The 13,787-nt window shown below is 42.3% G+C and overlaps 1 protein-coding gene and 1 non-coding gene across 5 annotated transcripts in view; one reads left to right on the top strand and one right to left on the bottom strand.

Annotated features, from left to right (window-relative positions):
* LOC110485835 (rab11 family-interacting protein 4A) overlaps positions 1 to 11,948 on the top strand; it is an 88,973-nt gene extending 77,025 nt beyond the window's left edge. The window contains exons 5-14 of one of the 4 annotated variants that reach the window (XM_021557029.2): positions 70 to 105; positions 1,991 to 2,090; positions 2,415 to 2,518; positions 2,746 to 2,886; positions 3,364 to 3,445; positions 4,740 to 4,877; positions 5,184 to 5,342; positions 6,602 to 6,688; positions 7,213 to 7,356; positions 7,702 to 11,948. In XM_021557029.2, the coding sequence (XP_021412704.2) occupies positions 70 to 105; positions 1,991 to 2,090; positions 2,415 to 2,518; positions 2,746 to 2,886; positions 3,364 to 3,445; positions 4,740 to 4,877; positions 5,184 to 5,342; positions 6,602 to 6,688; positions 7,213 to 7,356; positions 7,702 to 7,821 (1,111 nt within the window). In that variant the 3' untranslated portion in view covers positions 7,822 to 11,948. The remainder of the gene's footprint in view (positions 1 to 69; positions 106 to 1,990; positions 2,091 to 2,414; positions 2,519 to 2,745; positions 2,887 to 3,363; positions 3,446 to 4,739; positions 4,878 to 5,183; positions 5,343 to 6,601; positions 6,689 to 7,212; positions 7,357 to 7,701) is intronic. The other 3 variants (XM_021557026.2, XM_021557027.2, XM_021557028.2) reach the window with 3 other exon arrangements.
* Positions 9,446 to 9,500, bottom strand: LOC118938567. The gene has a single exon (XR_005035776.1). It is a non-coding gene; the product is annotated as a U7 small nuclear RNA (small nuclear RNA).
* Positions 11,949 to 13,787: the final 1,839 nt, after the last annotated feature.

Genomic DNA, 13,787 nt, shown 5'->3' with positions numbered 1-13,787 from the left:
AACTCATATATCCATGACATCTGACAAGGGTAAGACTAACTGGGATGTTTTCTGACTCTTTTTCTCCAGCCCCAATAGGAAAATCTCCAGCACAGCCTTTGGCAGGTCGGTCATATCTCCAAATGTATGTGTGTTTGTTTTTGTATGTTGGCCACTTCCTTGTTGATCCTGTCCGTTAGTCATGTGATCATTATGTCAGCCAGTGTATTAGACTACTATCTAGGTAATTCTTCCTAAGTAATACGGTAATGGTTTTAGCATACTGAACCTCTCTACCTCTTCTGTGTTCACTTTACTACTACAGTTACTACTGTGTACAGATATGCATTTGACCAGTTTCTCACAGCAGGGAAATAAACCTGCAGCAACGGGAAATATGGGCAAATGAAGGAAATTGATGAACAGGGTGATCAAATTAAGATGCTTGTTTGTACTGTACATACAGTGTACCTGTATACAATGCAGTGGAGGCATTATTATAGATTATTTTACAATACTCATACCAACGACAACATCACACAAACATCAACTACATCTCACCTGCCAGACCCACATGCTGACACCCCCCATCTCAAGTGCCCGCATCACTCTCCGCCGTATGGCCTCAAACTGCACCATCGTGTTTCTCTCCATCGCCCACACACTTTCAACATTTAGATAATAAAGCTTTTGAGTTTTCCATTGTGTTAACAATGGAGGATTGGTTGATTTTCAAGGTTTTTTATAGCTTGCCTATCATATGAATATCCTTTCATTGTGGTCTGTGTCTATAGGGCTTTTTCCTACTTCCCTCCTCTAGCCTGTGAATTAAACTGACAAAGAGAGATTGGCCTGCCAGCACTGATCTATGTGTATAGTGTTTCCCCAACCTCTCCACTCTTTTCCTTTCTCTTGTCCTCTACTCTCTCCTCTCTTCTACTCTCTCCTCTCTTCTACTCTCTCCCTCTCTTCTACTCTCTCCTCGTCTCTCTCCCTATCTTCTACTCTCTCCTCTCTTCTTTCTCCCTCTCTTCTACTCTCCTCTCCTCTACTCTCTCCTCTCATCTACTCTCTACTCTCTCCTCTCTTCTACTCTCTCCTTTCTTCTACTCTCTCCTCTTCTCCCTTCCTATCTTCTACTCTTTCCTCTCTTCTCTCTCCCTATCTTCTACTCTCTTCTTCTCTACTCTCTCCCTATCTTCTACTCTTCCCTCTCTCTCTCTCTACTACTCTCTCCTCTACTCTACTCTCTCCTCTACTCTACTCTCTCCCTATCTTCTACTCTTCTCTCTCTCCCTCTCTACTACTCTCTCCTTTTCTACTCTCTCCTCTCTGCTCTCTCCTCTCTTCTACTCTACCCTCTCTTCTACTCTACCCCTCCTCCTCTCTCCCTTTTCTTTCCTCTCTACATCGCCTCCTCTCCTCTCTCCCTTTCCTCCCTACCTCTCCTCTCATTTCTCCCTTTCCTTTCCTCCTCTCCTCTCCCCTCTCCCTTTCCTTCCCTACTCCCTACCTCTCCTCCCCTACTCTTTCCCTCCCTTTCTCCTCCTCCTCTTATTAATGAATAGTCTCTGTAATGGAGGCTGGTGTGAAGCCATTCCATTAGTTAGAGTGGGCCTAGCTGTTGTGGCGGCAGTTTGAATGTCAGTGTGTGTGTGTGTGTGTGTGTGTGTGTGTGTGTGTGTGTGTGTGTGTACATATGGGCATGCATGCCTGTGTTTCTTTGTAGTGTGATGTGTGTGTGTCTGCACTCTATGCAATATGATCAGCTCCCCCACTGGCACAGCCCCTTTGCTTATAGTCCCTTTTACATCCTATCCTGCGGCATTCTCTCTGCAAGAGTGGACACACAGTGGCGTTATGGTTCAGCAGTAAAGCTCAGATTGATGCCCTATGGGGGAAGCTAAAAAGGGATAGATCTAGGACTACCACAGTTGGAAGAGATTTTATTGTTTTTTCTTAGTCTTGTATAACAGCCTCTTCCTCTCTCTTCCTCTCTCCCTGTCTGCAGGCAGCTCCTCCACACCAGTAACTTCAGCAGCAGCAACGGCAGCACGGAGGACTTGTTCCGAGACAGCATCGACTCCTGTGACATCGACATCACTGAGAAGGTACCGTAGAGATACATTGTGTTCTGTTTAATTATATGGAAGGGACTGCCATTTATCGTGTCTGTCTCTGTCTGTGACCGTTCCACTACCTGCACTCCATTCTATTAAGGTGAAAGTTGATAGGATACCAATTGGGAAATTGATTGCATTGGCTGCTACTGTCAACCTGTGTTCTGCTGTGAATGGAGATGAATGGCTCTGGCACAGCTTGTTGCTGATTGTGCTGGCTGATGTAAGGACATTGGATAAACGAATGATATAACATCTTTTAACCTCTCGCTCTCTCTCCCCCTCCTCCTCTCTCTGTCTCTCTCCCACACACAGGTGAGTTACCTAGAGAAGAAGGTAGCAGAGTTGGAGAATGACACGCTGATGAACGGAGATCTCAAGTCCAAGCTGAAGCAGGAGAACACACAGCTGGTTCACAGGTAGGAGGTTTACACACACACATGCATGCCCACCCACGCACACACACACACATACACACGTAGATATACACATACACACAAACAAATGCATGCACGAATGCACGCACACACACATTTATTCTTAAATATATAAATGTGTGTGTGTGAGCATGTTTTTGCATATCTCATTGATGCTTATGTTTGTTTATGTGCGTGTGTGCTGGCTTGTGTGTGTGTGTCACTCACAGGGTCCACGAGTTGGAGGAGCAGTTGAAGGACCAGGAGGCGCGGGCAGAGCAGAACACAGAGGAGGAGCAGAGACGACACCGTGAGGCCTACAGCAAGATGGAGAGAGACAAGAACACTGAGCTAGAGCTGCTACACAACCGGTAACACACACACTTACTTCAATCATTTATACACTGCATCGTAGATACTCATATTTACGTCTATAAGTGTACACAACGGTGCTGTCTAGAACCTGAAAGGGTTCTTTGGCTGTCCACATAGGAGAACCCTTTAAAGAACCCTTTTGGGTTGCAAGTAAAATTATTTTGGGTTCCATGTAGAATCATTTTCACAGAGGGTTTTTACATGGAACCCAAATGGGTTCTACCTGGAATCAAAAAGGGTGGGGACAGCCAAAGAACCCTTTTGGAACCCTTTCTTCTAAGAGTGTAGTCCATAGAGCTAGGTAGATAGCATAGATTAGGCCTTGAGCTAGATACCAAATCCAGACCTTGAGGTCCTCAGTACTGCTAATTTCCATTTCTCTTTGTTAGTGGCCTTGTTTTGAATAACCCGGACATACAGTATAGTAAACATGGATGAATTATCATAATGTGTTTCCTCTTCTTCCCCTACAGAGTCCAACAGCTAGAGGAGGAGAACGGGGATATATCGGTGAACATGTGCAGACTGAAGTCTCAGACAGAGAAACTGGACGAGGTATGTGCTTGCTTGCATATCATCCTCAGAGACACAGTAGGCTCCAGTACTACTATCTCTACACAGACAGAGACCTCGATAACTGGTTACAAAAACATCAACACCCACCCATCAACAGCACGTGACCAATTGCTACAGCCACACACACACACACACGTTTGGAGGTGTGAAGGCTACAGCTGGGCTCATATCAACACCTCTATTTCCAGCCTGCCTGGTGAAAACATCCAAGGGAGTTGGCATGATCATTTGATTGTGTGATTGTGTGAACTCCTAACAGAGTCACACTAACTAACTAATTGCTAGGCTATACACGTCAGGCTGCCTGACGACTCAAACTTAATTATTTCACTACATACTTCAGTCTGAGACTGCCATCGTTGAAGTCGTTTGTGGCGACATCAAAATGAGTGGTGTTGTAAAGTCATCAGCGATTTGATTGTATCAAAGCCAATGACGGATGTTCAAACCGCGGCTTTACCCACGTGTATTTTGTCTCTGGCCCAACCTATTGGTTTCCGGAACCAATCATAATGGCTAGAATGTTGCTCCATTCTAAAAATCGTTGGAGAGGGACTCAGATCCAGACTCATTGCGAAGAAGAAACTAATGTCAGTGGGTGTGACATAGCCTTTGGAGGGAGCAAGGAGTTTGGGTAGCCAGGTAACATTTCATTGCCAGCTGTAGAGAATATTTGTATGAATAGCTGTTTTTGCAGTATTTTTCTGTTGTTGCAGTATTTGCACTATGCATAGTACTGTAAATTCATTAAAATTATAGTTAATTTTAAGGTATGTGTCTTTAATGTTTCTTCTTACAGGACTATTCACTGTGCATTATTAGACTGACTGTGTTCTTGCTTACTGCATACATCCTAACAACCTAATGCCTTATTCATACTGTGGGACCTTTATTGTGTGAACACCATGTGACTTTAATTTTTGATGAGCTACTCTGGAGGTTGGGGGTAGAGCCGAGGTTATTGGGTAATCGGGGTCAGTTTTGAGATTGATTGACTCCGCCCTGTCTAGCTTGCTGTATTATTTTGCCTCTCCCTAAGCTTATAGGGCCGACCCAAACTGCACTGTGCTGGCTTGGGGCTCTTCTATTCACATTGGCCGTCCCAGCACGGCTCCAGCAACTATAGTGGATGCGTAACCAGTCCAGCCCAGAACAGATTGCCTTGGCTTTGGCCTGTAATGTGAATCAGGCATATTTTTGAAAAACTATCCGTGCTTTATTCTCTGTGAATCATCACATGCATTGGAATGTGTCTATACGTGTGTGTTGTCAGGAGAAGCAGCGTATGACATACAAGCTGGAGGACACCAGTCTGAGGCTAAAGGATGAGATGGACCTCTACAGGAAGATGATGGACAAGCTGAGGCAGAACAGACACGAGTTCCAGAAGGAGAGGGAGGCCATGCAGGAGGTGGGAGGAGGGATAGCACACACACACAAACAAACACACACGCGTACACACACACACACACACACTTGCGTGTACACACACTTATACACACTTTTACATGTAGTGTGAAACGAAAGCTCATGATGCCGCTCCCACTCCTCTGAAGTCTCTAGTAGCTGAGTGTTTGTATAGAATACGTTTGCACATAAACCAGTCCTGCCCACTGCATCAGACTGGTCTACATGGCTACCCCAGGTACTCTTTATACTAAACAGTCTTCACGACAGCTACCGCATATCGTCCCTGGTTGTCTCCCTCCTCCTGCAGCTGATTGAGGACCTTCGTCGGGAGCTGGAGCACCTGCAGCTGTTCAAGCTGGAGACAGAGAAGCCTGGCCGCGGCCGCAGCTCCTCATCTGGGCTGACGGAGTTCAACGCCAAGACCAGAGAGATGGAGCTGGAGCACGAGGTCAAGAGACTCAAACAGGTGGGCTTGAGAGCTAGTGGCCAATGCTAACTCTATATGAATGCATTGTTACTTCCTCTTTTGGTGTATTTGCTAGGATGTAATTGGGCAAACGACTTAAGCAGGCGGGGCTCAAAAACAATATTTTGCACAGTGTTTAAAAAAACATTTTTTTTTTTACACACGTCCCCCCTCAATTCCACCTCTAAGTATACTGTATGTGATTGTATATGCCAACACTATTTGCTGGTGTGCGAGTGAACAGTGTTTTGTGTGATAGTCAAATGCTGTGAATACACTCTCAATATATAGAGTGGCATACACTTGTCATATCTATCTACAGTGCGTCATATCTATCTACAGTGCGTCTTATCTACTGTAAGTGTTGTCCTTTCGACTTCTTAGATAGTGTGCCATTTCTAGGCAGTGAAAACCAGTGATATCTGTCTGTCAAGGGCAGTGAAATTACATTGTTACTGTTCCCCAACCTTGTTAGGAGCATCGGACCGAGTATAACCATGAGATAAGAGATCAAGATGAAAGTGTTTCTAAGATGTCCTCAAGGCAAGGCAGACGTTATGATACTAAACCACAAAGCCTCGAGGCAAACACAGGCAAGAGGCTCTAATGCTGGGGACATGCAGTGTTGCAGTATCTTCACGTGTAAAGATTTGATATTCTACTGTAGGCATCTTTCTTGCCTTCGGTCAGTACACACTGTCAAACTGACAGTAACGCTAGGAGAGTAATCACAATGCCTCGCCTTGCCTGCAGCTTTCATCTGGATCTGTCTTGCTCTCTCTCTCTCTCTCTCTCTCTGTTTTCTCTCGCTCTCACACTAGCCTGGTAGCCGTCTCTGCTCAGCTGTTACATTTAGCAAATGACAGGAGTGGCAAGGGGTGGAATGTTAGCTAAAAAGACTGGTACCCAGACTATTTTCTGCAGTCACAGGCTTTGATTCAAAGTTTAAACTACAGGGCTGGAAGAGAAACATTACTTCTGTCTCTAATTGGTGTCAGGCAGATATGCGATGCCCTTTTTCTCTTTTCTCAACACTTTTAGATCAAATGGTGTTTATCTGAAACTCCTTATTTAAAACACTCATAGGTTACTATTTAAAATCTGTTATTTTATAATGGCACTGTTTCATATTTGAGAAAGGGTTCAAAAGAGAATGCAGATCAGCTAGCTGATGTGATAGTATTCCAAACAGGGATGAATGAGTCTCTTCCCTCTCATGTCTCCCTGTGCTCCTCTTTGCTCCTGCTCTGTGTGTCCAGCGGTTTGTCTCGCAGGACTTTCCTCTGACCTCTGACCTCCGCCACCTCGTAGTATCCGCTGGGGCACGCCTCCGTCACGGTCAGACGGTAAACAAACCCACTGTTGTTTCTTGTGAGCATTAACCTTTTACCCTTCCCATTAACCACAGCTAATATCACCACCATACAGCGCCTATAGAGCTTCACCCCCTGTCGACACAGGGCGCAGTTTGTGCCATAACACCTTGATAAACATAATAACCCGTGTCCTGTCCTGTAGGTGTTACCGTAGATGTAGTGTGCTGTGTCGGCTGCTGTTGAAATCGAGAGATGGTTTGTCGTGGGTGTAGTTGTGTGAGGCTTCAGTAGTCTAATCTAACAGGCCTTGCCTACTGAAACAGTGTGGATGAAGTGGGGCGCTTGGAGAATTGAGATGAATCTCATCAAGATGTGGACCCCCTCTAAAACCCATCGCTTCAGTCTGCCAAATCAAACTATGACCCTCATCGCTCTCTCTCTCTTTCTTTCCTTCCTCTCTCCCTCTACTTCCCCCTCCCACTTCTCTCTCCCAAACTCCCACCCTCCCCTCTTTGTCCCTTCCTCCCTCCTTCACTCCCCACACCACCCAACAGGAGAACCTGAAACTGAGGGAACAGAACGACGACCTGAATGGTCAGATCCTCAGTCTGAGTCTGTATGAGGCTAAGAACCTGTTTGCCACCCAGACCAAGGCCCAGTCGCTGGCTGCCGAGATAGACAATGCCTCACGAGACGACGTGAGTTTTTCATTTATAATGCTAATCATTTGATGATTTGATCATTTCGGAGTAACCCTGCAAGAGTAACCCCATTGATTAAGGGCATAGTACACATAGCATTTAGACAGTAGGCATGTATGTGATCAGGTTCTTAGGCCTGCAGTAGGTTACATTACTATCATAAAAGAATGTATTGCTGGTGTAACCGTTCTGATGGTATGGTGACCACGCTTGTCTGATGAGTAACCTTGCCTAAGACCTGAAGAGTTGCATTCTGCATGACATCAGGGTTAGCTGGTATAACCAGATAATGCACCACCATATCTGATGGTAACATAACATTAATTTGATATTTCTCCACAGTTGATGGAGGCCCTCAAGGAGCAGGAAGAGATCAACTTCCGTTTGCGGCAGTACATGGACAAGATAATTTTGTCTATCCTGGACCACAACCCCTCCATCTTGGAGATCAAGACCACCTAGAACCCCCCAACTAGAAACCCACGACTAGAACCCCTTCCGGGAATGGGAAAGGGAAAGGAAGACTAGCCATGTTGGGGCCTGGGACTGCTGGACATCATTGCCCCCTGCTGCCCCAGGAGTGGAACTGTGAACTTAGGCACAAAACAGAAGATAAACAGACAAATTGGGAGGTACTACCTGGACTTGTCCAATTAGAAACACGAGTTTTTGTGTTCCATTGCTAAACGTTTTGCTACGGTGTGGCCTAATGAATATGCGACTGGAGCTATAGGGGAATTTCTGTGTTGACTACTAAAGTTTTGGTACTTCGCCATCATACTTCTGTTCTATTCTGTGACTCATCAACAGATGTTGGTATCTCCCTCATGTCTCCTTCATGCACTTTCTTCTATGTTCTCTATTTTTTTCTCACAGCCTCATCTTTAGTCTTAAACACAATCGAGATTAATTATTACTGGGAAAAATAATTATACTGGGCAGGTGCTTTGAATATGTAGGGCATTACTGGTTGTTGAACACTGGATGTACGTACTCTAGTGGTGTGTGTTGAAACAATGTGAACACAAATCTATTGATCTTCAATAGCATGCGTTGTAGCCATAGGAACAGAAGATAGGAACAGAGAGAGACTGGCAGATAGACAAACAGATCTTTAGCTTCCAGACAACCCTATCCCCACTGCTTCCTTAAAGTTGATCTGTGTTTGATCGCCGAAGACCAGTATGTGGGTAGAGGCATGTTGATGAAGAAAGTAAAGCAGCACGTGTTTCTGTGCGTAAGAAGAGTGACAGAAAGAGATGAAAGGAGGGAGAAGAGAGAGAAAGTATTGTACAAGCATCTCCATGTCAAAAGGTATTGGCTTTGACTCAAGAAGATATCAGTCATGTGAAGTGATAATGAGAGGCAGCAGAACTTGGTGTGATGGAATGCTTTCAGGAGGATGGAATGGCTTTGTGAAGTCAAGAAGGAACAGGTGAAGTGTATCGGTCAGTACAGTACAGAGGAAGATAAGAGAAGAATGCCTTCCTAGGGAACTCTGAGACGACGGTACAGTATGATCTGTGTAGAGTAATACTGTATGATAAATCCATATAGTAAATCCTTAACTCACACAGTGAGTTGTTAATTGGCTAGTTGAGAATTTCCGGATGCCAATTCCTCTTAATCATCATTATTTTCTACTCAGACATTCTGTGGTAAGTCTGTCTAAATAAGTTGGTTAGACCTGGGATATCTGCTATGAAGGATGTCCCATTGAATAGAGCTGCTATAGCTACCCACATGAAAAAAATATAGTATACTATATATACTATAGTATTTACTGTAGTGTTTTGTTGACTTTTTTTCTGACTTACGGAGTCCGCAAAAACACTGCAGTGAATATTGTAGTATTTACTGTAGTATTCTGTGTTATACTGTAGTATTTATTGTAGTAGTTACTGTATTATACTGTAGTATTTACAGTTAACTATAGTATAAATACTGTAACAATCGAAAACTGTAGTATATACTATAGTAATAATGTATTGTTTTTGTGGATTGTAGTATTTACTGTAGTGTATTTGCAGACATTACTGTAGTATTTACTACATTGTTTTTGTTTTATTATCTTTGACATAGAAATGGAGGCTTTCTCCTTCAGGAAACCTACTGGAGAAATACTAAAAGAGCTAATTTTCCATAACCTGTAGCTAGGACTGGGGTCTAAACCGATTGTTCAGAGCTTCTGCTCTTTTCTATAACTTGTAGGGAACACACAACATGGTCCATACTTGGCATGTAGTTTTCTGACTTATGGGTGGTACAAATTGCAATATGGGGGAGGGGAATGGGCAGGGTATATGCAGTTAAGATACTGTAGTATTTACTACAGTATTTTTTTGTGGCTAATACTATAGTATTTACTATAGTTTCTATAGTATACTATAACATTCTATAGTAAGTACTACTGTACACATGATCAAGGAATAGTACAGTGTGTAGTATAGTATACTACAGTTTACTATAGAATTCTATAGTAGGTACTTTAGTATTTTTATAGTATACTGTACTATTTTTGTATGTGGGTATTAGCCCATTAGCCTATATGCTTTATATTTCTGTGTCGGACACTGCCACTCCACTCTCACTATATCCACACTGAACAAGAGACAAACCCTCCCAGCATACAGGGCTGTCAAGTCAACAGCATAACAATGTACAAGCACATGAATGTAACCCTATGGATGTGAATGTACAGAATGCTTAATGCATTCTGCATAGAGATAGATACAGTATTTATCTCTATGTTATTCCACATCTCAATGTGTTTTATGAATTTCCTCTGGGTGTTAAGCCATGTCAGTCTGGCTCATTGAATCATCCCTATCATCTCTATATAAGATACTGTAGTATACTGCAGTATATTCATCAGAAGTTCACTTACTGTAGACTAGAGTTTGGTACTAATAAGACTGGAATAGCAATCATACTGGAGTCTATATAGAGTATATGGGTAGTGTTTGCCCTTTGGCTAGTATACTGTAAATATCATGAATGTCTCACGTAGCTAACATTCTCTCTGTTAAAACCTAATGGGTTTTTGTGTACAAATCTACATTTTGTTGAGACAGTTTTCAAATGTCATACAGTAGGCCTTTGCTGTACTACTGTATTTGAGAGGACGTTGATAGGCAAAGGGGATAACCTGCTGTAAATTAAATTGCTCTAACCGTATGTTTTGCTTCCTTGCACAAAAATATGTTGTTTTTTCTTATTTTTGCATGTTTTCACCTTTTCTGGTATTCGTGCCTTTAAAACACTTATCTATTTTTCTTTTTCTTAATATAGCTATGTTGTTTAGACAACTTAATAATGAATATTTTTACTGTTGCTTTAAAAACAATTGTCTGAATGATGTTCATGACTTGTAAATGTTGTACAGATACTTTAGTTAGGATTTGTATTGTGCCACTCACCACACTTTTACAGATGAGACCACAAAAATACAATTTTATACAGTTCTATCAGGAAATGGCCAGGTAATCAACTCTAGTTTATAAAACTGTTACAGCACAAGTTTATTTTGTATTTTTTTCTCCCCAATTGCGTGATATCCAATTGGTAGTTACAGTCTTGTCCCATTGCTGTAACTCCCGTACGGACTCGGGAGAGGTCAAGGTTGACAGCCAGTCCTCCAAAAAATGACCCTACCAAACCTCACTGCTTCTTGACACACTGCTCGCTTAACCCAGAAGCCAACCGCACCAATGTGTTACAGGAAACACGGTACAACTGGTGACTGGGATAGAACCCGGGTCTATAATGATGCCTTAGACCGCTGCGCCACTCGGGAGGCACAGCACAAGGTTTTTTTATTTAAAAACAGATGAGCATTGGGGCAATATTTTGTTTTTTTCTGTTTTTGCGGTAACCTATCTATGAATGCGGTGTCCATTGCTTTTAAGATCGCTTTGGTTTCTGCATCCTTTCAAAGTATGTTGATATGGTTTCCCCCTGTCTTCCTATACACTAAATAAACTGCTGAGAAATATTACTTTTCTCTATACCATACCAACCTGGAACTACAAGGTTTACTTCTACAACCTTGAAAGATTCACTTCACACAAATTGAAATGAAGTTGAGATACATTGAGAAATGTCTTCAAATTGAGCGTTGACCTCGTCCTCATGTAGAAGCCCTCCTATCGTTTGAGGTGATGTTGACCAATGGCATCCCATTTCAGACAGTGCAACAGCCAATCAATCACCTGTTGAGCACTGTCACAAAGTTTAACTTGCAACATTTTAAATAAACTCAAACGTTTCCCATTTGTGTGCTCCTAAATACTTCCCAACACAATGAAATATGTAGTCTCCTACTCTTCAAGATATTGAGAGGTTGGATTTTAAAGTGCACAAGGTGTGGCATTGTGGCAATAAGAATGGCTTGGGTTTGTGATTTTCTGTTACCTTGTTTCTGTTGTCCTATTTCTCTACCACATACCATTGTTACTGATACATTGAAGCACTGTACTGTATGTGGCTGTAAGTAGGCTACTACTTATGGTATGAGGTCTTATCTGCAATTGTGATGTACAAACAACTTTAAGCTGTAAATAAAGAGATTTGCCCTGGCATGATTACAACCTGATGAATGCTAATTTCAGAAATGAAAATGTCAACTTCTTACAGTATGATGAAAGGAATACTCGGTCCTGTTTTGGGAATAGTAATGCTTGCCATTGATTCAGAAATGCAGTAAAACAGGTTTGCAACAATTGATCAAATTTGGTCCTAATGTGGGATTTCCTGTATAGACATAACTCTCTATCTGCAGTGTGCCTGATGTGGATCCTCTATCTATGCTGACCTAAATCTCAGCTCTGAGAAATGACTTGTGGGACCCAGAGAATTCTCAAAGAGATGGAAATGATCTAGATCAGTGTACTTCAACACGTACATTAAACCCCTGATTCATACTGTGTCAATTGATTCAAGATTATGATGGTGGAATGGGGCACTAAATTATATTATATGCATGTTTCAATAAGTTGTCCTACAGAGAATACATAGGGTTGGACTGAAGGAAAAAAAAACGAATCGGTACAAAATAATAAACCAAGCAGTAACCCACGTGGATGTCAGAACAGAGACTCCACGGTGCGCTTGACGTTTAACACTGCATTCGAAGCCCACGGGAGGTACGTGTACGAGGATTTGGTTAATTAGCTAGCAATTTACCTTACCTTGATTTTATTTTTAGAATTGCCCTTTCTGAAACCCAAGTTTATGTAGTTACATTGAGCTGTTGAGTTTACATGAAAGGGGTAAAATGTATATGTTAATTGATGCTGGAATAAAGTGAGCTTGCTAGCTAGCAAACGACGTTGGCTAACTATCGAACAATCAATATATTAGCAACCGGAAGACTTCATTTAGCATCGCACGCAGTATTTTGTCAAATGTAGCCTATAATCAATGTCGGTTTAATTATTAGTGAAGGAGAACTTGCCTCGTCAAAATGTGTAGCAGCAAGGTGATATCGATAGTGCAAGATTTCTCTGTCTAACGGCTGGAATTTTGTAGAATGATGCTGTGAACCAAAAATGAATTAATCTCTCGTTTTTATTGTTGAAATTTGAATTTTATCATATTCGAAGTAAATAAATGTTCAACGGCCGACGCCAATCAATCAATTTTTTTGGAGGGAGATGACATTACAGTGACAACTTCCACAGCATATACTACTTAAATGTGTTGCTATCGATAGACTTGCTCACCGTTTGATGAGCATTTTCCTTTTTCAAAAGTGTCAAACGTTATTAGTAGTGCTTGACTTGGACCGAACTGTTTATATTTAGGTGCTCCACAATAATTTTGAACATATATTCTATAAGAGGTACAGGAGCTCAAACAATAGAACATTTGAGGTGCAGGTACGCGGCTCTGGCGAGCACCCGCCCAAGTCAAGCACTGCTTATCAGCTGATATGACAACATTTCTCTGTGTTCATGCTTTTCTCTGCAGGCCTACAGTAAACTCTTGAGGGAGACCTGTGACAGTGGACCATGCCCCAGACAACGAGTAACCCCCCAGGCTTGTGCATTGGTGCCAAAACCATCCCAGAGAGAAAGCAGATATATTCATGCAATGGTATACTGGACCCTTCTCCAGGGCGTAGGTACAAGCAGGCCTATCCTTTCAGGTATAGGTGGAAATGGAGGAAGAAGTCCAAAAAAAAAACGCCACCAGCCCCACCTCTGCCATCATATGAGGAAGAAAACTGGGAGGAGGAGATAGGAAGCTTTGAGACATATGGATTTGCTCCATATGGTAAGGAGGGGGCGAGATACAGTGGGGTCTGGAATTATTGGACCCCTTGATAAAAATAGCAAAAAATTATTATTATTATTTTTTTAATACAAATACTGAGCTATATTGTATGAAAGTATTATTTTATACTAATACAATTGCTCAGAATGGGG

Source organism: Oncorhynchus mykiss, chromosome 13 (genome assembly GCF_013265735.2).
Source record: "Oncorhynchus mykiss isolate Arlee chromosome 13, USDA_OmykA_1.1, whole genome shotgun sequence".
Lineage (NCBI taxonomy): Eukaryota > Metazoa > Chordata > Actinopteri > Salmoniformes > Salmonidae > Oncorhynchus > Oncorhynchus mykiss.
The sequence above is the reverse complement of the archived record's forward strand: the minus strand, read 5'-3'. Positions and strand labels throughout refer to the sequence as shown.